This window comes from Amblyraja radiata, chromosome 33, assembly GCF_010909765.2.
Source record: "Amblyraja radiata isolate CabotCenter1 chromosome 33, sAmbRad1.1.pri, whole genome shotgun sequence".
NCBI lineage: Eukaryota > Metazoa > Chordata > Chondrichthyes > Rajiformes > Rajidae > Amblyraja > Amblyraja radiata.
Window position 1 is genome coordinate 9,473,347 of NC_045988.1, and position 26,742 is coordinate 9,500,088.

The following is a 26,742-nucleotide window of genomic DNA, read 5'->3' on the forward strand; positions in this document are numbered from 1 at the left end:
CACAGTAACAAAATCGGCCTGAGGTCATGCACTTCCCGTGACATCACCCCCAAAAGTCTGCTGCTGACAAAGGAAGCACTCAACATCTGAATGAGTGAGTGTCTGAAGAAGGGTCTCGACCTGAAACGTCAGCTATTCCTTTTCCCCAGAGATGCTGCCTGACCCGCTGAGTTACTCCAGCTTTTTGTGTCTGTCTTCGGTTTAAATCAGCATCTGCAGTTCCTCCCTTCACATCTGAAAGAGACCCGATTCGTTAGTGGAACGAAACAGAAAATACCTGAGTGAGAGAACGCTCACCCTAAATTGCCTTCTCCGAACAATCGCAGCCAGTAATTGCCTGCACCCCAGTGGCATTTCTGATGTCGAGGATTCTGCATCTTAGCCTCGTGGCTTCTAGTGCCAGCACTTCAGATGAAGCCTATTACTGGAGCACTTTGTGCAAATTAAGCCCTGTGCATCAAATGGTTGGGCCCCGATATTGAACAGGCACCATCAGCCCACTCTGGATAATGGCCATTTCCAGCTGAAACGACCTCACTCTGCCTCACTAACAGCTGGCTGCTGTCAGACTGGTAATTGGTGACATCCGTCCTGCTCTGATCTATATAACAGGAAGAGGGGAAAGTCATGCACATTACGGATCGCGGCAATCCTGGCATTTTTACGCCCTGCAATGGAAAAGATTTGATCGGAATATGAGGGGTAACATTTTCACACAAAGGGTGGTGGGTCTATAGAATGAGCTGCCAGAGGAGGTAATTGAGGCAGGGACTATCCCAACGTTTAAGAAACAGTCAGACAGGTACATGGATTGGACTGGTTTGGCGGGATATTGGCCAAACGTAGGCAGGCGGGACTAGTGTAGCGGGTACATGTTGGCCAGTGTGGGCAAGTTGGGCCGAAGGGCCTGTTTCCACACTGTATGACTATGCAATTCGACGGTATTGTGGCAACGGCTTCTCAAATTTAACGTGCCAACCTAACTAACTACAAAGTGCGGCTCGATTCAACCTGTCCTAATTTTCATTAGAGTCTTCCTTCATTGACTGCAATGTACTGTCTAACATGCGTTGTGAGCTCATTTGGTTTCTACAGAATCTATATTCCGACGGCATTTCTTTCCAATTAAAAAATAATCTGTTCCTTCTGTTGTCCGAAGCAAGGTGAGAAAGGTTGTGGTTTTGATATTGTTGCAAATGTACTATCCCCCTTCCACAGGTCGCTGCCTCGCTGTGTAAGTGCTCAGTCAACGTGTCTGTGTAAAATTGACCAGAGTTCTCCTGCCGTCAGTTTCAGCTGGAACGTCGAGTATAAATGCGGCTCTGTGCTGCTGTGCTGTGATCTCTTGTCATTCATAACCGGCTGAGAGAGCACTGCCCAACCATTTCAAACTCACCTCTCCACTTCCCCACGAAAACCAGCCTGCAAGCTGAGATTGCCACTAACGTCAGTCACCCACTTGCTGCACCGTTTATCCCAGGATCAGCGGGAGTTTGCTCTGAGCCTGTCGACAGCGTTTTAACATTTTAATGCCTGATGTTTTCCCAGCCTCTCGGAATTGATACGGAGCCTCCACTCTCCCCTCACGCACGCTGGTTGTCGTATGTGTGCTGACTGTTGCAAGCGAAACCCAGCTCAGTAACCCTCTAAAACTATCGGCCTCTCTTAGTGCTGTGGGGCTTGGTGGCGCAGTTGGTAGAGCCGCTGCCTGACAGCGCCAGTGACCCCGGGTTCAATCCCTGCTGCCTATGTGGAGTTTGCACATCACATAGGTTTCTCCAAGGTGCTCCAGTATCACCCCAACATTGTATAAGGTGATTTCACGAAAGGTCACTGGAGCGTAGATCCGCACCCACGTGACCGAAAATTTTAACTGGAGTACATGCGTCACTTCCGGTACATGTTAGTGAATGGGAAAACACGCACTTTCACACCCGTTAAAAACATCGAAACCGGCCAGTTTTTGAGCTGCAATTTACTGTGCCAGTCGGGGAGACCGTGAGGCTCAGCTACCTAAATTTACAGTCCAAAAGAAAGATAGAAACTAAGGTAAATTCAAGAGGGAGCTGAAGGTGTCAAAACAGCGGAAGTGCTTAGCGGACATTTGCCGTGGAGATTTAAAGATCGAAAATATCGGGAATTATCGCGTTTGCTCGCTGCATTTCATCAAAAGTAAGGCATTATTGACTTTTTTTCTTTATTCATTTGTTATATGAAAAGTATTAAAAGTTAAAAATCCGTCAGTAAAATTGCAAAATCGCCCATGGTTCTCAGGTGGGTTTTAACATGCAAAATGAAAACGCTTCTGAAGCCCCATTTACCATTTAAATAATCGTAAACTATCAATGCGTTTTGAAATAAATTTTACTGAGATGCAAGCTAAGGAATGGGAACGCCATGCACGTGCAACAAGAAGAGAGTATTAAAGCAGATTTGGTTGCAGCTCAAGCATCTATTGCTCTGCAAGTTGATGGCGTTCTTGTGCACATTGTCTATCCTGCTCACAGTGGGTGCCCAATCAGGATTGTTGACATCATTCCATGCTGCAGGCTTGTCTGTTATTAGTTGATAAATAAATAAATAAGTAGTTTGGGTGATTGTGCAGGCTTTAAACAAGAAACATTGAGAAATATATTTTGGCAAATAATAAAATGTCCTGCTTTTGTCCAACTAACAGCTGACAATTATCCCATTTATCAATTTATTTCAAAACGCATTGATAGTTTACGATTATTTAAATGGTAAATGGAGCTTCAGAAGCGTTTTCATTTTGCATGTTAAAACCCACTTGAGAATCATGGGCGATTTTGCAAATTTTACTGACAGATTTTTAACTTTTAATACTTTTCATATAACAAATGAATAAAGATAAAAAGTCAATAATGCCTTACTTTTGATGAAATGCAGCGAGCAAACGCGATAATTCCCGATATTTTGGATCTTTAAATCTCCACGGCAAATGTCCGCTAAGCACTTCCGCTGTTTTGACACCTTCAGCTCCCTCTTGAATTTACCTTAGTTTCTATCTTTTTTTTGGACTGTAAATTTAGGTAGCTGTGCCTCACGGTCACCCCGACTGGCACAGTTAATTGCAGCTCAAAAACTGGCCGTTTTCGATGTTTTTAACGGGTGTGAAAGTGCGTGTTTTCCCATTCACTAACATGTACCGGAAGTGACGCATGTACTCCAGTTAAAATTTTCGGTCACGTGGGTGCGGATCTACGCTCCAGTGACCTTTCGTGAAATCACCCTATAGTTCAGAGAGTTTATTGACTGCTGTAATGTTTCCCCCAGCGTGTAGGTGAGGGATGGAATCAGGCGGGGTGCTGATGTGAACGTGGAGAAATAAAATAGGAGGAATTAGTGTCGATGTAAATGGGTGGCTGATGGCCAGCAGGGATTCGATGGGCTGAAGGGCCTGTTTCCACGCTGGTCTCCATTCCAGTCCATCTTGGGCGATGAAAAGGTGTTGAAATCAGTCCGCATTTGCCGAGAGCAGCCAGATTAGCGTCCATTGTTGCTGTTCCCGTGCTGATATAATTCCTGTGAATGAATGTCAGTGGTGATTGTGCGAGGATTACTGACTAGGAAGAGTTGCCGAGGCAGGAGAGTGAGCAAAGCTAAATTAGCATTGCCGGTGAGATGATCATTAACCCAGCGGTGCTCCACGTTCAGTTGTGCATGTTAATAGCAGCTCCCTAACGCTGTCAGCTCACATCCCCACCCCGGACATCCACCTGGGCAATTAGTGTTTGCCATTTAAACAAACGGGGAAAATACCATCGATAATGTAAATTATTCTTATTAACACGTTTGCCTTTTTTTTTAATGGGTTACAGAACAAAGTGTCTAAACCTAAAATTAATTGGATGTGTTTGAAAGACAGCTGATTCAATCCACTCTTTTTCTTCCAATTTGTGTTAAGCATTATATTCTATTGTCATTGCCTATGAGATAACTGGGAGTCAAATTTATTGTTTTCAAAATACTCGCAGGACTGCTGTGCTTGCAGAATAAGTTCACAGCGATCATTCAAAAAGAAAATATAATTTTTTTAACTGATTGACAGAGAAATGTTGCAATTTTAACATGATGAAAGTTACGTCTTAATACCTTCCTGAGAATTGCTGCACGTTTTTACGCTAACAGTTTACTCAAAGGTCTTATCAATTCACAGCAAGAAAATCAGCCAAGTATCCTGCACAACATATATTTTGTTGGAGAGATGAATGCAAACATTTGACGTACATTTTGCACAAGATCTTTTTTTCGTGGTGACTTCTGCAGCTGTGTGCAGTTGCAGATCTTAGTGTCATCAGTTTCCACTGTGTTAATGGCTCACACAGGGGTTTTAGTGTAACCTGGATAAAGCCATCCATATATCTTTGTCTGTTGGCTCCTGTGTTTATTTCCAAATGCATTTCTGTCTCCTTCTTGCCTGGATGTCCCAGCTGGCGAAACAGCTCCACGAACAAGTGAAATCACCCCTCATTTAACGCTCTCCATTGGTAAACGGTATTGCCGATGATGTAAAGTGGTGCTTGTTTGTGAAGAGCCTCGATATCTCCCTGAGGACATGAGTGGGTGCAAGGGAGGTTAATGGTTTGAATAACTCGCTGCGATGAGAGGGTTGCTGCAACGGGCATCCGACGCTCTGGGAAATGTTGCAACCTACGACGCAACCAATGTCAATCTGCAGAGTGGGGAAAGATCATTTCATGAAAGTCCATCTCCATTGCTCAAACTCCTGCTGCCTGACGATTTCCACCATCGCTTTTTATTTGAGTAACTCTCAGCTGGATGTCCTGGTTTTGTTTTCCCCCCTCCCTCCCTCCCTCCCCTTTTAAAAATCAACGACACCCCCTACCATTTGATGTTAGTGATTTTGTCTGGTGGCTTTCTCAACAGCAGCTCGGTTGTTGCCCTGTGAACCAGGGGCCCCAACCCTCCCACAAGGTGTGGCAGATACTACACCATTGCTATTACTGGGGCCGCAGACCCTCCCCGCCTCACCGAGACCGCCCACAAACTCCTAGAAACTTGGGGCAAGCTACTTAGAATGACAGAGTCAATACAGCGTGGAAACAGGCCCTTCGGCCCAACAAACCCACACTGACCAACATGTCCCATCTACACCAGTTCCACCTGCCTGCATTTGCCCATATCCCTCTAAACCTGACCTATCCATGTACCTGTCCAAATGTTTCTTAAACATTGCAATAGCACCTACCTCAACTACTTCCTCCGGCAGCACGTTCCATACACCCACCACCCTTTGTATGTAAAGTTTACCCCTCGGGTTCCTATTAAATCTTTCCCCCCCCTCACCTTTAGCATGTCCTCTGCTTCTCGATTCCTCTACTCTGGGCAAGAGACTCTATGTGTCTACCTGATCTATTCCTCTTATGATTTTGTACATAATATCACCCCTCATCCTCTTGCGCTCCAGGTAATACAGTCCTCGTCTGCTTAACCTCTCCCTATAGCTCAGGCCCTCGAGTCCTGGCAACATCCTCGTAATTCTTCTCTACACCCTTTCCAACTTGACAATATCTTTCCTTTGACGGTGCCCAAAACTGAACACAATAAATCTGGCCTCACTAACCTCATATGTAACTTGACCTCCCAACTTCTATACTCAATACTCTGAATACTTTATATTTCAACAATTCAAATATTTAGACAAATGCACTTAGTATCTGTTTGAGGAGTTCACAACATTTGCACACATGACCCAGAGTAAGAGAAGTGATATTTGATTAATGGACCTTCACTAATAATCATCTACATGCATTTGTCAATCCAAAGTTAAGGAGGAAGCATAATGCACTGTTGACGGTACTCGATCTTATTGCCCAGTGCTGCATTAGAACGTTTAATTATCTCATGCTGCCAAATGCTGCTTATGCTGTTGCTGCATAAAAACACTTCCCAGTTTGGCCGAGCTGCCCATTAATCAGCATTGCCTGGCCACGTCCCTTGGCCATCCATCAGTCCACTGCTGAACTGACAATCAACTTGTCAATGAGTCCTCAGAGTCCTTATCTCACACCTTCTGTCTTCTCTGGCCTTTGTCCAACCGTCTGCCTATCAACCTCCCCTCCTCCCCTCACCTGTATCCACCTATCACTCGCCAGGCTTTGGCATGCCCCCTCCTCTGTTCAAGCTTCCTGCCCTCCCAGTCCCACCACAATCAGTCTGAGTAAAAGTCCCGACCTAAAGCGTCACAACGTCACCCATCCTTGTTCTCCAAAGATGCTGCCTGACTCGCTGAGTTACTCCAGCACTTTGTGTCTTTTTTTTAAAACTTGTTATTGGTAATTGGCTTGATATTGAGCGACCCTATAGCAGTGCTGTGAGTTTGGTTTGAGGGCCAAGTTACAGAGGGGCCAAGGATAGGCTTGGCTTTAGGAAGCTTCCCTCAGCAAAGGCCTCAGTCAGGTCTGGAGTTGGTGCTGGAGGTTTGGCGGCAGCAGACCCAGGAACGGTGGGAGAAGTGAGGATTGGAAATGCCCTCTCTGCTAATGGGCAATTAGAGAGTTTAGTTTGTAGGAAACAGGCCCTTCGGCCCTGCCGAGTCCGTGCCAATCAGTGATCCCCGCACACTAGCACTATCCTACACACGAGAAACAATTAACATTTTTTACCGAAGCCAATTAACCTACAAACTTGTACGTCTTTGAAGTGTGGGAGGAAAGCAGAGCACCCGGAGAAAACCCACGCGGGTCTCGGGCAGAACGTCCAAACTCCGTACGGATAGCACCCATAATGAGGATCGAACCCGGGTCTCTGGCGCTGTATGGCAGCAACTCTACCACTGCGCCACCGTGCCGCCCGTAGATTGAGCTGAGGATCAGCTTCCAATGGAGGAGAGGCTGGAAAATGTAGTTAGAATGGAGAATGTCGTAGGACAGATATTGTCAAGCTGGAAAGGGTGCAGAGAAGATTTACGAGGAGTCAGTGCGGGGATGGGTGATGGAGGTAGAGTTGGGGGCCAAAGACATCCATCCAGCACATCTAAGATGTACGACTTTGTCGGCTCATTAGTTTGGTAAAATTGTAATATTGTCCCTAGTGTGTGTAGGATAGTGTTAGTGTTCGGGGATTGCTGGTCGGCGCAGACTCGGTGGGCCAAAGATCCTGTTTCCGCGCTGTATCCCTAAACTAAGGTCAACTAAATATTGGAGGACCGCCAGTGTGCAGTGAGTGGGTTTTCTCCAGGTGCTCCGGTTTCCTCCCACACTCCAAAGCCGTACAGGTTTGTAGGTTAATTGGCTTTGGTAAAATTGTAAATTGTCCCAAGTGTGTAGGATAGTGTTAGTGTGCGGGGATGGCTGGTCGGTGCGGACTCAGTGGGCCGAAGGGCCTGTTTACATGCTGTATCTCCAAACTCCTAAGTCTAAAGGTCCTTCAATGGCCAGAACACTTTGACACCAACCTCACACTTAACTATTTACTGACATTTTCTTGCCTTGGAATGTTTGGCCAGTTCTGGGCAGTTGAGGCCTGGTGACTTGGGAAAAGGAGGACAACTCTGTTGAGAAAGCCATCAGACGAACCCCCAATAAATAGTATTTACTTTTCATTAGTAAACTTTTGGTTTTTAGTTTTTTGTGATTTCATGTGAGAAATGTTGTGTATATCATGTGTGTTTTTATTTATTTTTTTCCTTTTTACCATCTAGATGTACCCACCACCCCACTTCCCACAACAACCACCATCACCTCCACAAACATGCCAACCATCTCTCAAGGTACAGTACCCACAGCCATTTTGCTTTTAACCTCAATGCTGCTCTTGACTTTCTATGAACTCTTTCTGTGCAATGAAAGCTCAGCAGTTTGTACAAGTCTAAAATGAACCCTAAAACTGAGACACAAGGAACTGCAGATGCTGGAATCTTGACGGAAAACACACAGTGCTGGAGGAACTCTGGGTAGGAGGAACTCAGCCGGTCAGGCAGCATCTATGGAGGGAATGGACATAATGGCGTTTCGGGTGGGGATCCTTCGTCAGAATGATGAGGTTAAGGGGAGTCCTTTCCTGCTTCTCCCCAATACTCTTACCAGTCTAAAGAAGGGTCCAGACCCAAAACATCGTCAGCCCACTCCCTCCACAGATGCTGACTGACCCGCTGAGTTCCTCCAGCACTTTGTGTTTTTCGCTAATTGGAGACCTGGCTGGCAGAGCTTCAGGATTGCAACATCGAATGTCAGACTCAGGAATGAATCTCCTTCCTTCCTCCGAGGGAGATGTACAGCCATCTGAAAAATAGAGCATCCGCACTCCTTTAAAAGACAATAAGCTTGAGATCAAAGGCCACATTTGGGGTGTTGGTGCAGTTCTGGTTGGCTTGCCATGGGAAGGATGTCATTAAGCTGGAAAGGTGCAGAAAAGATTCATCAAGGTATTACCTGGAATCGAGGGCTTGAGATGTAAGGAGAGGTTGTCTAGGCAGGGATGTTTTTCCATGGAGCTGAGAGGTTATCCTGAGAGGAGGAATTACTTTAGTCAGAGGATGGTGAATCTGTGGAATTCGTTGCCACAGAAGGCCGTGGAAGCCAGGACAATGGATAATTTTAAGGTGGAGATTGATAGATTATTGATTAGTACGGGTGTCAGGGGTTATGGGGAGAAGGCAGGAGAATGGGGTTGAGAAGGAAAGATACATCAGCCATGATTGAATGGCGGAGTTGACTTGATGGGCAGAATGGTCTCATTCTGCTCCAATAAGTTACGAACATGATCTTATTGAGATGTACAAGATGATGAGAGGCATGGATAAGGTGAATGGTCGCAGTCTTTTGTCGGAGGGTGGAGGGGTTCAGAGCTAGAGGGCTTTAAGCTAAGAGAAGGAAGGTTAAAAACCAGAGGGACATTTCTTTGCACAGAGATGGGTACATGGAACGAGCTGCCAGAGCAAACTTGTTGAGCTGGGTACAATGGTGACATTTAAAAGACCAAATGTCCAAAGGTACTTGATAGGAAGGGTTTCGAGTGATATGGGCCAAACACAGGCAGATGTGACCTTCCCAGCTATAAAATCTGGTCGGCATGGACATATTGGGCCAAAGAGTCTGTTCCCATGCTGTATGACTCTTACATAAAAGTTCGCAACACAGAGGCCATTTGGTCCATCATATCCATCCCAGCAGAAATTGAGTTTTTCAAACTCATGAAAGTCAACTACAAATGCTGGAAATCTAAGATAAAAATGGGAAACACGGTGAAATACTCAGCAGGTCGGTCTGCAGCTGTGAGCGAGAAGCAGAGTCGTTGTGTCGCTTGGAGACCATTCTTCAGAGACACAGGATGTCTTATTTGAAATGCTTGCAGATCCTTTTATGTACTCACGCTGACCTTTAGTTACTGATCCCTGCCTATAGTTACTCACCCTGGCCTTTAGTTACTGACCCCTGCCTATAGTTACTCACCCTGGCCTTTAGTTACTGACCCCTGCCTATAGTTACTCACCCTGGCCTTTAGTTACTGACCCCTACTTATAGTTACTGACCCTTGCTTTTAGTTACTCACCCTGGCCTTTAGTTACTGATCGTTTAGTTACTGGCCCCTGCCTATAGTTACTGACCTTTGCCTATAGTTACTGACCCTTGCCTATAGTTACTGACCCTTGCCTATAGTTACTCACCCTTGCCTTTAATTACTCACCCTGGCCTTTAGTTACTGACCCTTGCCTATAGTTACTGACCCTTGCCTATAGTTACTCACCCTTGCCTTTAATTACTCACCCTGGCCTTTAATTACTCACCATGGCGTTTAGTTACTGACCCTTGCCTATAGTTACTGACCCTTGCCTATAGTTACTGACCCTTGCCTATAGTTACTCACCCTTGCCTTTAGTTACTCACCCTTGCCTTTAGTTACTCACCCTTGCCTATAGTTACTGACCCTTGCCTATAGTTACTCACCCTTTGGTTACTGACCTTGTCTTTGTGAAAGGGGTCCCCCCTCCCCCTTCCCTACTGTGACAAGAGTTACAGAGCATGACGGGGGGGGAGCATTTTTGTAGATATCTGGGGCCATCAGAGCATTGGTGGCAGTTCTGTGGTAATCGCTGGGGCTGCTGGAAGCTGACAAATACAAGACTCAGCTAAACTCTCAGTAAGGCACCGAGTAGATATTAGCACAGAAATTTAATCTTGAAACCTGTCCAGCTCCATCAGCATATTGTTTTTATCCGAGGAAGATTGAGTCGATGAGGAGAGAGACGGGCAGGTCTTGTTTTTAATAATTAGGTTGCTGGCCCTATGAAAATTTATGCTTTTAAGGCATATTCCCTTGGAGTTTGTGAAATCCAAGGAAGCCATTAGTAATTCCCATGGGTGGAGAACAGCCAGAAACAGGGGCTGGTAGCCGGGCCCATCGATCACCGCACTGGCATAACCCATGACACAACTTCCCCCATGTCCGTTTGTATCAGTCATCAACAGAAACCAGTTAATCGTGGATTTAAAAGATGCAGCGGGCATTGACTCAAGAGTCAAAGAGTGTTTATTATCATTCATACCAGCAACAGAACCATGGCATTCTTGCTTGCTGCATGAACTCTAACACACAGATAAAATATAATAATCAGCAATACAATACATTAATAATCAGTAATATTGGGTACAGTAAACGCTGGCTATAATGGACCGCGGTGTCCGTTATTGCCGATTGTCCGCTATAACCGAGTGAGGGGGGTAACATTTACCGCAAGGCAGGGAGGGAACAGACGCGGCGTTGGGGGGAGGGGGGGGGGGGAGTGGGATGAACGAGTGGGAATTGCCAGGATGGGGAGCCGCAGATCCACGGGCCCCACACGCGAGGCTGCGGGGTTGGACCCGGTACTCACGCTGGCTTCTTGCTGCTCGCTCTCCCCACTTTCGTCACCGGAAGCACGTCGAGTGGAGCCAGCTGGTTGGGTTACTGGCGGAAGTGGGGGCGGGTGCAACGGCAGCCTGGGTCCGCTCGAACCGGTGTCCGCTGTGCGTGGGTCCGTTATTGCGATAATTTACTGATAGAATCATGATGGTGCAAGAAGCAAAGTCGGCAGCGCAACTAAAATTGCCGATCACAGTTGCTGAGGTTAGTGTTGTGCCGTGTTCAGGAGCCTGGTCATGAAGGAAGAAGCTGCCCGGGCGGTTAGGGTTCGAAGGCTCCTGTACCTTCTTCCTGATGGTAGCAGCGAGATGAGAGCGTGGCCAGGGTGGTGTGGCTTTTTGATGATATTGGCGGCCTTTTCGAGGCAGTGCCTCCTGTAGATGCCTTCGATGGTGAGGAGGTCTGTGCCCGTGTTGGACCAGGCAGTGTCCATCCCTCTCTGTAGTCTCGAGGTGCCAAACCAGGCCGTGATGCAACCGGTCTCTATGCTTTCTACTGTAAAGGTGCAATAGAGTATTCATTGGCTTACTGAACCTCCTCAATCATCTAAGTGAGTAGAGGTACTGATGAGCTTTCCTCATGATTGCATTGTAGAAGAGAATTGCAGTGTTCTATCATCTTCTCAGTGTTAGATTTCTCACCCAGACTCCCAACCGATAAAATAATTTCTCCATGGCCACTCAACAAATTTACCTTAAAATTTCCCAACCAAACTTGAATCAAATCATCTTCCAACTTAAATTTCCAATTATTCTGTAACCCTGTCTAATAGTTTAATGCTCAGATTCTAGGAATTGGTAAATGAAAATAAATAATACTGCAGATGTTGGATATTCTGAAATAAAAACAGAAAATGCCAGAAAAGCTCAGCCAGTCAGGCGGCAACTGTGGAGGGAGAATCGGTTAACATTTTTGTTTTTTATAGTCATAGAGTGATGCAGCGTGGAAACAGGCCCTTCGGTCCAACACCGACCAACATGTCCCAGGTACACTAGTCCCACCTGCCTGCGATTGGTCCATATCCCTCCAAACCCATCCTACCCATGTGCCTCTCTAACTGGTTCTTAAACGTTGGGATAGTCCCAGCCTCAACTATCTCCTCTGGCAGCTTGTTCCACCCACCAACCTTTGTGTTGAAAAGTTACCCCTCAGATTCCTATTAAATCTTTTCCCCTTCACATTGAACCTATGTTCAAGACCTGGTGTCAAAGACTGGGCATTCATGGTTTTTAGGCTTCTACCCAAGGGTAGATGAGATGAGAGCGTGGCCAGGGTGGTGTGGGTCTTGGATGACATTGGCAACCTTTTAGAGGCAGCGCCTCCTGTAGGCTCCTCGATGGTGTGCCCCTGATGTAGGTAGGTGGCAAAGAATCAAAGGGGAGTTGTGGGCAGGTGAGAAAGAGAACAGGCCGGAGGGCAAACTAGATCGCTCTTCTGGCAACTGGTAAGGACCCTGTGGGCCGAATGGCCTCCTTAAGTCAGTCAGTCCACTGATGCAGTGAGGTATGCATGTTGAACTTGCCTCACTGGTTTCAATGTAGGTATGGGAACAGAGTTTCTGCGTCGGAGTGTAGCATGGTTAACTCACCATATTTGACCTTGTTCGACATGCTGCTGACAGGTGACTTGGACTTGGCCTTGGCTGCTGAGGATATTCTTGGTCAACAGTAGGAGATCATCAATTGCCTTGCAGTTTGTTCTTTTCATACCTTTCTTTCATTTGTTCCTTGTACCTTGTCATATCTCTACTATCCCTCTCCCCTGACTCTCAGTCTGAAGAACGGTCTCGACCCGAAACATCACATAGAAACATAGAAAATAGGTGCAGGAGGAGGCCATTCGGCCCTTCGAGCCAGCACCGCCATTCATTGTGATCATGTCTGATCGTCCCCAATCAATACCCCGTGCCTGCCTTCTCCCCATGTCCCTTGATTCCACTAGCCCCTCGAGCTCGATCTAACTCTCTCTTAAATCCATCCAGTGATTTGGCCTCCGCTGCCCTCTGTGGCAGGGAATTCCACAAATTCACAACTCTGGGTGAAAAAGTTTTTTCTCACCTCATTCTTAAAAGGCCACCCCTTTATTCTAATAATCACCTATTCCTTTTCTCCGGAGATGCTGCCTGACCCGCTGAGTTACTCCGGCATTTTGTGTCTATGTACTTGGTGAGCCTCTGGTTAGAAAGCCTATGAGGGAGGGCTTCATGCACACAGCGCAGTTTCAAGCCAATACAAAAAGCTATTAACCATAAACATTAAAATTGATTGGTTCTTACATGTATCCATTGCCACGGCTCACATCTGAGCTTACATCTACAGGCAAACTGTAAACAGAACAAGAATTCCTCAAAGAACCTTAGAGCATTATTCACTGAGGGAGTTTGATTGGAGACCATTTCTTGTGGCCTTCCAAGTCTCCCCCCCCCCCCCCCCCCCCCCCCCCCCATCGTAAGTTTTCAACTACTTCCCAAATGGAAAACATTGTGACAAAATATTTAGAGTCAAAACTTCAGATTATTTTTTTCCAATACACTCTCCCATCCGTAACGTGGAGAGCAGCACCAGGTGGGAGAGTCTAGGACCAGAGGCCTCAGAATTAAAGGACGTACCTTCTAGAAAGGAGATGAGGAGGAATTTCTTTAGTCAGAGGGTAATGAATCTGTGGAATTCATTGCCACTAAGGCTGTGGAGGCCAAGTCAATGGATATTTTTAAGGCAGAGATAGATAGATTTTAAATTAGTACGGGTGTCAGGGGTTATGGGGAGAGGGCAGGAGAATGGGGTTAGGAGGGAAAGATAGATCAGCCATTATTGAATGACAGAGTAGACTTGATGGGCCGAATGGCCTAATTCTACTCCTATCGCTTATGAACATGAACTAGGGGTGGATTGGGGATGGGAGAAGCCATGTTGAAGGACAGGCATGGTTTTGGGTGACTGTGGTGTAAACAAAAACTCGAGTCTCCTCCACTTTCCCCAGCCTATATTGCCGAGGAAACTGGAAGTTCAGGAATATTAGAGGTGGAAAGGAGACGGGCCAAATAGCCTCTGTTCTGAGACTGCAAACCAGTGTGTAAAGCCAGGTTTGAGTTTAGTTTATTGTCACGTGTACCGAGGTACAGTGAAAAGCTTTTGTTGTCTGCTAACCAGTCTGCAGAAAAACAATACACGATTATAATCGAGCCACAGTGTACAGATACTTGATAAAGGGAATAACATGAATAACTTTGTGCAAGATAAAGTCCAGCAAAGTCCGATCAAAGATAGTCCGAGGGTCTCCATTGAAGTAGATAGTAGCTCAGGACTGCTCTCTAGTTGGTGAGAGGATGGTTCAGTTGCCTGATAACAGCTGGGTAGAAATTGTCCTGAATCTGGAGGTGAGGTTTGCCCGATGTCCAGATGCAGATCAGAAGTTGTGAGGTTTCTTTACTGACCTGACTTAACCACATCTCTGGGCATTGCAGGTGTCAAAGGGTGGCACGGTGGCATAACGGTAAAGTTGCTGCCTTACGGCGCTTGCAGTGTCGGGGATCCGGGGTCGATCTTGACTACCGGTGCTGTCGGTACGGAGTTTGTACGTTCTCCCCGTGACCGCGTAGGTTTTCTCCGAGAACTTCGGTTCCCTCCCACAATCCAAAGAATGGGGTTGGGAGGGAGAGATAGATCAGCCATGATTGAATGGCGGAGTAGACTCAATGGGCAGAATGGTCTCATTCTGCTCCGATATGTTATGAATATGATCTTATTGAGATGTTCAAGATGATGAGAGGCATGGATAAGGTGAATGGTCACAGTCTTTTGTCCGATGGTGGAGGAGTTCAGAGCTAGAGGTCATGGCTTTAAGCCAAGAGGGCAAAGGTTAAAAAAGACCAAAGGGACAATTTCTTTGCACAGAGATGGGTACATGGAACGAGAGCTGCCAGAGCAAACTTGTTGAGCTGGGTAAAATGGTGACATTTAAAAGACATTTGGAGGTGATAAGAAGGGTTTTGAGTGATATACTGTAGGCCAGACACAGGCAGATGTGACTATCCCAGCTATAAAATCTGGTTGACATAGACATATTGGGCCAAAGAGTCTGTCGCCATGTTGTATGACTATCATAAAAGTTTGCAACACAGAGGCCATTTGGTCCTACCTGTACTGTCTGTACAGAGTTTGTACGTTCTCCCCGTGACCGCGTAGGTTTTCTCCGAGAACTCCAGTTTCCTCCCACAATCCAAAGAATGGGGTAAGGGCCTGTCCCACTTACGCGATTTTTTTCGGCGGCTTGCCGGCACCCGTCATAGTCGCAGCAGGTCGCCGAAAATTTTCAAAATGTTGAAAATCCAGCAGCGACCTGAAAAAGGTGCGCGGGGTGACGCCTGTCTGGTAATGAGTAGTCACCCAAAGAGTCGTGCCTTTTTCTGATCGCAACATTTTGGACATTTTGAAAACAGGCCCTTTAAGGAGGGAGAGATAGATCAGCCATAATTCAATGGCGGGGTAAACATAGAAAATAGGTGCAGGAGGAGGCCATTCGGCCCTTCGAACCAGCACCGCCATTCATTGTGATCATTCATGGCTGATCGTCCCCTATCAATAACCCGTGCCTGCCTTCTCCCCATATTCCTTGACTCCACTAGCCCCTAGAGCTCTATCTAACTCTCTCTTAGATCCATCCAGTGACTTGGCCTCCACTGCCCTCTGTGGCAGGGAATTCCATAAATTCACAACTCTCTGGGTGAAAAAGTTTTTTCTCACCTGTCTTAAATGATCTCCCCTTTATTCTAAGACTTGGTAGAATGGTCCGAATGGCCTAATTCTACTCCTATCACTTATGACAGGTGCACGCTCCCTCGATCTCTCTGCTGTGCGAGGAATTTCTTTTACAAGTGGGGTCACGTTGCACAGGGAAATTTGCTTGAATCATGAAGCTCTTGATTGTCCGCAGCAGACTCATTGTGCAGACAACCCTGAGCCTGCTCTGCTGCTGCGCTGTGCTTGAGGGTGAATTAGTCTGGGCAACAAATGCAATGATTCTCCTGTTATTTGGCACGTTCTCAAACTTATCAAGGATCAAATGCAGAAGATAGACACAAAATGCCGGAGTAACTCAGAGGGACAGGCAGCATCTCTGGAGAGGAGGAATGGGTGATGTTTTCGGGTCGAGACTCTTCCCCTGAGAGTCAGTCAGGGGAGAGGGAGACTGAGATATGATAGGTAGACAAAAATGCTGGAGAAACTCAGCAGGTGAGGCAGCATCTATGGAGCGAAGGAATAGGCGACGTTACCCTTCTTCAGACCCTTCTTCTTAGAGATATGAAAGGGTAAAGTGTGAAAAGGACAGATCAGACAGTGATAAAGGATATGTGGAATTGTTCATTGTGAGCAGAGGGGAAGGTGACAAGGAGGCTTACAATCAGTAAAATTAATCAGGTGGACAGGGAAACTAGTTGGAGAATTAGGGTGTGGGAGGCAGTCATGTTATGGCAAGTTGATGTCAATTTGCTTTCAGAAGGTATTGTACCCATTCCTTCTCTCCAAAGGTGCTGCCTGGCCCGCTGAGTTACTCCAGCATTTTGTGTCTTATCTTTGGTGTAAACCAGCATCTGCAGTTCCTTCCTACACGAGGAGGAAATGCAACCCGGCGTTAAACACGTGAAACAAACTCCCCTTTTTTTCGTTCACGCTAATTGCCGGGGAGTCATTCACAGGGCTGCTCTCTCTCTCTCTCCCTCTTTTTCTGTACAAACTGGTGAGCTTGCCCGATCCCCATGGACTTTGTCCGTTCTCTGCGTGTCGACCCCGGACAGGTGTGGGCGGCAGGGTTGCGTCGTTTCCGCTTGCTGCATCGCAACCCCTGCAATGCACCTCCAAACTCCGGCCAGGATGGTTTGATGATCATTCGCGAGGCGTGCTTTATCCCTGTCGCCCACTTCATTACGAGCAAGAATGTTATGACAGGATAGTTTTGTGCTTTTTTGAGATTGCAGCGATTCATCTGTGTCTGTGCAAATCACACTGTCACAGCCCTCTTCTCACCCAGCGGTTACCTTCATTCCAGCAGCTCGTTCTCTTCACACTTCTGTTGGCCCAAGTTTGAATTGGGTAAAAAAAAAAAAAATTGAAAAACATTTCTGTCATTATAAATTGCTTGATGGCATCTTCATTCCATGTCCTTGTGGTGCTGAGAATAATGGGATTCAGCTTTGAGCCTGCGAGTTGACAGTTTTCAAGCCCAGCCTGGCTGCCTCTTGTGTCGTGTTCCATTAATCCAAACCTGCAGAATCCACTGATTGCCCAAGACAGCGAGGGCTAGGAACGTTGGGAATCCGTGATTCCCATCCCTTCCCCGGCAGTCGGGGTGGGGAACCGAGGATGACTCTATACGGCCCCAATCTAGACTTGGACCCCGTCACTGGAATATGTTCATATGTTCCAGCAGCAGAATGAGGCTGTTCAGCCCATCAAGGTTACTCCACCATTCAATCATGGCTGGTCTATCTTTCCCTCTCAGCCTCATTCTCCTGCCTTCTCCCCATCAACCCTGACACCCATACTATTCAAGAAGCTGTTAATCTCCACCTTAAAAATATCCATTGAATTGGCCTCCACAGCCGTCTGTGGCAATTGATTCCACAGACTCACTGCCCTCTGACTAAAGATATTCCTCCTTATCGCTGTTCTAAGTTCTTTTATTCTGGGGCTATGGCCTCTAGTGCTAGACTCCCCCACCAGTGGAAACAACCTCTCCACATCCACTCTATCCAGGCCTTTCACTATTGGGTAAGTTTCAATGAGGTCCCCATTCTTGGGTGTGTGGGGGCAGTACAGATCTATTCCAATGCATGGTGCCGCAGAGAATGGACTTGGGTTCGCTTCTGAGGCTCCCATTCACGGCTGACGTGGTGAACAGGACGTGGTGGAAAGTTGCAGGTTTAACTTCAGTCATTGAACTTCTTACCAGCCAGTGCCTGGGCGCTGGACCAGCTTTTCTGTGTCTCTTAAATAAAATTGACGGAGGTGAGAAGGAAGGCTGTGGAGGCCAAGTCAATGGATATTTTTAAGGCAGAGATAGATAGATTCTTGATTAGTACGGTTGTCGAGGTGATGGGGAGAAGGCAGGAGAATGGGGTTGAGAGGGAAAGATAGATCAGCCATGATTGAATGGCAGAGTAGACTTGATGGGCCGAATGGCTGCTCCTGTCACGTATGAACTTATGAGAAGGAAGCCACAAAGCCACTGGCATTTCCTTGCCTTGGTTGTGCAGCTGAGTTGGAAGAGTGTTTCTTGTTTCAGCGTTTCCCCGTTGAGGAATGGATGTTTGAGGAATCAGTTCACAGTGATATCACCTCCTCTTCATTGACAGTCGGTGAGGGATACAGATAAATAGTGGGATTCCATCTTGTTGACACGTTGAGGACAGATGTGATCTGTTCCATCATTTTAAAGGAAACTAAAAATGTGGCTCATCATTTAAAGCCGTGAGCATGGTACTTAACTGTTTTGCAATTAATGATGCTTTACAAGTGGAAAATGAAACATTAATCTCAAACCCTAATAGCCCTGTCCCACTGGGCTAGTTCATTCCAAGAGCTCTCCTGAGTTTAAAAAAAATCAAACACGTGGTAAGCACGGTGAATGAACGTAGCGGGTACGTCGGAGCTCGGGGACGTCTCTTAGCGCTAACGGCAGGTACTCGGGAAGACTCGCTAACGGCAGGTAAGCACGGGAAGACTCGTGAAGATTTTTCAACCTGATGAAAAATGTCTACGAGAGCCCCGAGTACTGACGAGTGGCCATTATCGTAAATCTCCGAGTTCGAATCAGGGCAAACTCGGGAGAACTCTTGGAATGAACTCGTACAGTGGGACAGGGGTTTAATGCGTTAATGTGGCTCCACGACGTTCTGATCAAACGCCGCTCTCAATGCTCAGGTTTATGAGTTCCTGCTGCATGCCTGCATTCATATATTGCGATATCCCAGGAATGAGTAGGTTAATCTATGATGCTGTGCATTTGTCGGCACTGAGCCTGTACTCGCTGGAGTTTAGAAGAATGAGGGGGGACCTCATTGAAAAATACAGAAAAGTGAAAGGCTAGAGTGGATGTGGAGAGGATGCTTCCTTGAGTGGGAAAGTCTAGGACTAGAGGTCATAGCCTCAGAATTAAAGGACGTTCTTTTAGGAAGGAGATGAGGAGAAATTTATTTAATCAGGGTGGTGAATCTGTGGAATTCTTTGCCACAGAGGCTTGTGGAGGCCAAGTCAGTGGATATTATTAAGCCCGAGCCAGATAGATTTGTGATTAGTATGGGTGTCGGAGGTTATGGGGTGAAGGCAGGAGAGTTGGGTTAGGAGAGGGAGATAGATCAGCCACGATTGAATGGCGGAGTAGACGATGGGCCGAATGGCTTAATTCTCCTCCTATTCCTCATGACATGATATCTCTGGTGCTACATTTAATATACGCTAACAAGACATGAAGCCCACAATGTGGTTTATTACAAATTCTGTTCACACCCGGTTAATGATTGTAGTTCAGGCTTTGATTGTGTTTTAAATGTTTTTCATTATTAAATTAAGCCAAGCAAAATATATTCCGCGAATCTAATTTACTTTATAAAAGGATTGATTTTTTAAGGAGAGAAAATAAATATTTAGGCTAGGTCTTCATGCCCAAGCTTATTATACAAGCCATTAATAATTTATCCAATTATTTTGATAAAGTTTTGCAATAACTGGATGCGGTAATGTAAATTAGGCAGAAATGTATGTTTTTAATTATTCTTTCGAAGGAATCCAAATATTACCCCATCCATTACATTAAACAGGATGCCTGTACAAAGTCAACTGGCTTCCAAAAATGTTCTCTTTAATTTGCTAAACGATGCATGTAAGGAAAGCCCGATTTAATAAATGTTTCTTCAAGCCTAATTTCTAATCTGCTGATTGAAGTTTTCCCCAGACAATTTGGCTCAGCCATTATCCTTCCAACTCCAGAGAGCTCTAAAGTTTTCACACAATTTAAATGTTTAAAGCAGAAAAGGCGTTGCTCATTTCAGTGAACGAAAGATTGCACTTTCCCTGGAAGGAGTTTTATTGCTGAACAACAGTGGCACAGCGGTAGAGCTGCTGCCTCACTGCACCAGAGACACGGCTTCAATCCTGACCTCGGCCGCTGTCTGTGTGGAGTTTGTACATTCTCCCTGTGACCACGTGCTTCTGTTTCCTCCCACATTCCTAAGACGTGCGGGTTTGTAGGTTAATTGGCCCACTGTAAATTGCCACCAGTGTGTAGGGAGTTGATGCGAAAGTGGGATAACATGCAACTAGGGTGATTGATGGTCAGCATGGACTCAGTGGGCTGAAGGGCCTGTTTCCACGACATATCTCTGAACAGGTCTCACCACAATTTAAAGTTCTGCTTTTCACAAAGTTCCCTTCCCCTCTGATGATCTGATTTCAGAGAAAAGTTAAGTTATTCTTAACTAAAATGGTTTCTCCACCCAGCATGTGTCCAGAGACTGACTGCAGAGGGACACCTATTAACCTTGTAAATCAGTATTTCAATCTGATGTGAATCCTGAAATGAAAATAACTTAATTGTCGATGTCAAAGATAATTTTGTTTTAAAGCAGTATCAAATCAGATATATTTGAAATTGATAAATATAGGCAGGTCATACGGTTATAAGTGATAGCAGAATTAGGCCATTCGGCCCATCAAGTCTACTCCGCCAATCAATCATGGCTGATCTATCTCTCCCTCCTAATCCCATTCTCCTGCTTTCTCTCCATAGCCCCTGACAACTGTACTAATCAAGAATGCAGCTATCTCTGCCTTAAAAAATATCTATTGACTTGGCCTCTACAGCCTTGTGTGGAGGGGGGCAGGTGGAGGCGACTCAAAACGTTGCCTATCCATGTTCTCCAGAGATGCTGCCTGGCCACTGAGTTACTCCAGCACTCTGTGTGTCTTCTTAGGTGTTCCAACCAGCCGGCATTGCCGTTGGAAGGGATTCCCACACCTCCCACAGGCCTGAGTGTAGATGTGTTTCCAACCTAACATCTGCAAATGTTGGTTCTCACTTTTGGGCTCTTTGCCACCATTTGTGGCGGTGAAGTTTGCAGGTTGTAACGTCCCTGCTCCATGAGCTGCTACTTCAAGCTAGCTCATGCCATTCCAGACATCGGGATCTTGTGCCTAATTACTCCATTGCAGTGGCAAGGCATGACCCCCAGCCTTCATGCTCGGAGTATATTGTTCAGCGGAAGCTCGTGGGGAGCAGTGCCGGAGGAAGAATTGTAAATTAAGTGCTGTTTCAGCCTTTGAAAATTGACTGGCGCGCCTTCGTGCCTGAATAACAAAAGTCAATATGAACTAAAAATAACAGACTGTAATTGGTAAGTCAGGCAGCACCTCACCTCTGGAGAGAGCCAACATTTGGCCATTTTGGGCGTGGATCCTTGATTAGATCCAGAGTCACCAGCTCGGGATCAGGAGTGCCACATGCCTTTCAAGTTCGGGCAGAGGAGGTCACAGCTGAAACATCTAGCTTGTTGTCTTCTGCAGAGATGACATGCCAGTTAATGCTGGACATTCTCACCGGTGTGGGCACTGAGGGACACAGTTCATCTCCAACCTCTGCTGAGTGGCTAACAGGGGCTAACTTCCCATCAGAGCTTGGCTAAACTGGACGTGATACGTACATAGCACACATTATTGCAATGTACATTTCACAACCCAACGGGAGACCAATCTCCGTACTAATGCTTCAGGATTTTAATTCCACTGCTCCACAGATGCCGCCTGACCTGTTGAGTATTTGCAGTGTGTTTTCTGTTTTTGGTCGAAAAATTCAATACCATCATGCACAGATGCAAGCAGTGGTTCTGAAGTTCTTGAACGGTTCAACTTGTTGTCTACCCTTGGGGCAAGTTAATGTTCATAAGTTCTAGGAGCAGAAGAGGCCATTCGGCCCATCATCTCTACTTGATCAAGTGCATGGCTGATCGTTCTTTTCCACCCAACCCCGTCCTCCTGCCTTGGCCCCGGAATCGCCGACACCCGTACTAATCGAGAAGTGACGGACAAAACTCCATCCTGAGGCATTTTGAGCAGTTCTCCATTGAGTTAGTGAGTCACTCTCCACCCAGGGCAATTACAATGAGGCAGCTCCTGCTGTGTGTTCAACCTTTAAAATATTTCATCCGCACCCACGCACAATTGCCATTCCATTTAAAATGTTTAAATTGTCTCTGGATCAAATCCAAATGTCAAATTTAATCTCTGTCCATGTCTGGTGAAGAAGGATTCATGAAGTCGATCCAATCCTGTAAGTACAGCTGTCAAAGTCGGCAGGCTGGTTATGAAATTGTGAATGCTAAATGGGTGCACGCCCCATAATTAGATCACGTCCTTAAAACCTGACTGAAGCCTTAGATTTCTCCGTTATATCTGTGGCAACAATTACATTCTAAATGCTGTTAAAATCTACTGGGGGAACCTGACAATAGAATTGGGGCGCACGGTGGCGCAGCGGTAGAGTTGCTGCCTTACAGCGCCAGAGGCCTGGGTTCAATCCCGACCTGGAGTTGTGTGTACGGAGATTGTACGTTCCCCATGTGACCACGTGGGTTTTCTCCGGGTGCTCCGGTTCCCCCCCATACTCCCAAAGGTGTACAGGTTTGTAGGTGAATGGGCTTGGTAACATTGTAAATTGTCCCTGGTGTGAAGGGTAGTGTTAGTGTGCAGGGATCGCTGGTCGGCGTGGACTTGGAGGGCCGATGGGCCTGTTTCTACGCTGTAACTCTAAACTAAACTAAAAATTATTGTACAATGAATTAACAGAGTCAGCCATTTGGCCCATCACGTTTGTACTATCACGCATGAGCTGCTGACCCAAGCCAGCATTTAGCCTCATTGAATACAGTTCAAAGGCCATAACCAAAGGCCTTTTAAATGTTCTGATTCCATGTGCCAGGTGTGACATTTTGACAACTGGGTTCACTGTTGAGTAAATGGTAGACATGTCCCCTGTCTGCTCTGAATAGTATTTCTAAAAACATTTGTCAGAACACCAGTAGATGAGACTGTTCAATGTACTCCTTTCCAGCTTCCCTCTGCCATGGTGTCAAGGTGATTATTAGGAGGTGAAGCAACCGTTCCCCCACCCTCTCAATCAGGGAGGAGTTGAACACCATCTCATGACATACTCATCCCTCATCCCATTTATCACTACATTCATCAAACTGTTACTTTTAACCTTCACGTTGAGAAGGGATGTCCGTAAAAGCAGCGTTTAGCAGAGAAAGTTGTCACGGGCTGCCTTCTGTCACTGGTATTGCAGAAGGCACCTTTGTTTCCTTTTCCCTTCCTGAATATTTTATGTCTGAACCTTAGCTTCTGAAATAGAACTAGATAGATAGATAGATAGATAGATAGATAGATAGATAGATAGATAGATAGATAGATAGATAGATAGATAGATAGATAGATAGATAGATAGATAGATAGATAGATAGATAGATAGATAGATAGATAGATAGATAGATAGATAGATAGATAGATAGATAGATAGATAGATAGATAGATACTATATTATCACATGTGACATGTCAATCAAATTCTTTGTGTTGCAGACCATACACAAGGTATGCAAAGAGTCGCCATGTATAAGGTGCCGACAACGTTACAAAGGATTCATTAAAGTCCACAATGGTCCATCTTAGTTTTCCGCAACCCTCCCCCCACCCCGCCAGCCCCCCTTTTTGTTGTACACTAGCAAGTTTAACACAACCACGTGGCACGTTCAATAAGAGACACAGTCCCCCACCCCCAGGCGATAGCATGCAAGCACTTACTGTGCTGAGTGTCACACAACACACAAACAGGCCCTTCAGCCCAACCCGTTCAAGCCAGCTAAAATGACCCATCTAACCAGAACCAGGGGCCACAGTTTAAGAATAAGCAGTGAGCCATTTAGAACGGAGATGAGGAAACACTTGTTCTCACAGAGAATGGTGAGTCTGTGGAATTCTCTGCCTCAGAGGGCAGTGGAGGCAGGTTCTCTGGATGCTTTCAAGGGAGAGCTAGATAGGGCTCTTAAAAATAGCGGAGTCAGGGGATATGGGGAGAAGGCAGGAACGGGGTACTGATTGTGGATGATCAGCCATGATCACATTGAATGGCAGTGCTGGCTCGAAGGGCCGAATGGCCTACTCCTGCACCTATTGTCTATTGTCTATTTAAGCCTGTCCCACCTGCCTGCATTTGACCCATATCCCTCTAAACCTTTCCTATCTATGTACTCGTCCAAATGTCATTTAGATGTTGTTATGGTACTGCCTCAACTACCTCCTCTGGCAGCTCGTTCCATACATCCACCAACCTTTGTGTAGAAAAGGTTTCCCTCAGATTGTGAGTCAATCTTGCCCCTCTGGCCTTAAACCTATGTCTTCTGGCTATTGATTCCCCTTCCCTGGGTATCGATAATTTATTCCCATTTGCTGTAGAGGCTTTAAAATAGAAATTTCCAACACGTACACTTGGGGCAGCACAGCAGCGCAGCGGTAGAGTTGCTGCCTTACGGCGCCAGAGACACGGGTTTGATCCTGACTATGGGTGCTGTCTTTACACAGTTTGTACGTTCTCCCCGTGACCTGCGTGGGTTTTCTCCTGGTGATCCGGTTTCCTCCCACACCCCAATGATGTACAAGTTTGTAGGTTAATTGGCTTAGATTTTTTTTTAATGGTACATTGTCCCTTGTCTGTTTTAGGATAGTGATAAGTGTGTGCGGGAATTGCTGGTCGGCGCGGACTGGATGGGCTGAAGGGCCTGTTTCCACGCCGTATCTCTAAACTAAACTAAAGCAAACTTCCACTTCAAGAGCAAACTAACCAACTTCAGCCTAATACATTTAGTATTATCACATTGTTATCTCACAGCAGAAGTCATCAAACTGCAAATGTCTCATTAAACAGCAGAACAATAAAACTGCCAAGTGTTCGCTCTCTTGAAGAGTCCAATGTAATTTGGATTCTGTCAAACATACAAAGCATCATTGCAGGCTGTTCATGTCCATTTACCATTCAGTAATGCTGATGAAAAAAATCGTTATGAGTTACGGAATGCCTCGATGCATCTAAGTAAGTAAGTTTATTGGCCAAGTATTCACATACAAGGAATTTGTCTTGGTGCTCCACCCACAAGTAACAACAGTGACAGTTACGAATGACTCAGAAAACACTAATCATTAATAATAATAAAACATTAATGATAAAACACCATTGATCAAGCATGCGAACCAACAAAATACCAGATCAAAGGGAGGCTACAGATTTTTGGCTGGATCTATGGGTATTGGAATAGCAAATGGCTGGATCACTAACATATGATGTGTATGTTAGTGATGTGGAGGCAACTGCAACCAGGATTACAATCACACTGAAGTAGTGGTACACACAGGCGCCTGATCATCCCCTCAACCCATCCTGAAGGAATCTGTGGAAGGGTTTCGGCCCGAAACGTCGCCTATTTCCTTCGCTCCATAGATGCTGCTGCACCCGCTGAGTTTCCCCAGCAATTTTGTGTACCTTCTGAAGGAATCTCAGTTCAGTTTAGTTTATTGCCACGTGTACCGAGGTACAGTGAAAAGCTTTTGTTGCGTGCTAACCAGTCAGCGGAAAGACAACACATGATTAAAATCGAGCCATTTACAGTGTACAGATAGATGATAAGGGAATAGTGTTTAGTTCAAGAAGATCGTAGTTAAAGTAAGGAAAGTTGCTGGAGGAGGAGAGATTTAAACGTGAGGAACAATTGTAGTATGTGACTGTAGATCTGCTTCTGTGGCTAACATGCAAATAGTCACATGGGGTGGGCACCATCTAAACCTGTGGTCAGGGGCATTGCTTGATGCTGGGCCCCGTATTTCACAACTCAGTCACACTCACCCACACAATCTTTCTCTCTCTCGTTCTGTTACACTACTTCTCACACACAGACACACAGCAACACGCATCCCCCCTTCACTCTCATTGGTACATCTGTATTATTTCCTAAATGCATGCACCTTGGCACACCCTGTCTCTTATGTATGCACACACTCCGACCCAAGACACACCTGGCAGCACGGTGGCGCGTCTGGTACAGCTGCTGCCTCTCAACGCCAGAGACCAGGTTCAATCCTGACCTGGGGGGATGCTCTCTGTGCGCAGTTTGCACGTTCTATCTGTGACTCCATAGGATTCCTCTGGGTGCTCCGGTTTCCTCCCACATCCCAGAGACCTATGGGTTTGTAGGTTAATCGGCTTCGAAAAATTGTTCCCAGTGTGCAGGGCGTGGATGGGAAAATGGTGTAACATAGAACTAGTGAAAACGGGTGATTGATGGTCGGTGTGGACTGAAGGGCCTGCATCCATGCTGTACCTTTCAATCAAACATGTACACGAACACACGTGTGTGTACAAACACAAATACGTACGCACACATACACATGCACATGCACATACACGTGCGCACACACATGCGTACACATATAGACACGGGCACACAGATATGCATACGCACACACACGCACACACACACATACACGCGCATACACACATGAGTACACATATAGACATGGGCACACAGATATGCACGCACACACACACACGCACACACACATACACGCGCACACACACATGAGTACACATATAGACATGGGCACACAGATATGCACGCACACACACACACGCACACACACATACACGCGCACACACACGGGTGCGCACATACACACGCACACAAACATGAGTACACATATAGACATGGGCACACAGATATGCACGCACACACACACACGCACACACACATACACGCGCACACACA

At 46.1% G+C, this 26,742-nt stretch overlaps 1 protein-coding gene across 4 annotated transcripts in view; it reads left to right on the forward strand.

Annotated features, from left to right (window-relative positions):
• The window catches only part of cadm1 (cell adhesion molecule 1), a 265,572-nt gene that overhangs the window by 213,918 nt on the left and 24,912 nt on the right, over positions 1 to 26,742 (forward strand). For 3 of the 4 annotated variants that reach the window (XM_033049924.1, XM_033049926.1, XM_033049925.1), the window contains one exon: positions 7,685 to 7,753. The exons of the other annotated variant lie outside the window; for it this stretch is intronic. In XM_033049924.1, coding sequence (XP_032905815.1) covers positions 7,685 to 7,753 — 69 coding nt within the window. The remainder of the gene's footprint in view (positions 1 to 7,684; positions 7,754 to 26,742) is intronic. 4 annotated transcript variants of the gene reach the window in all.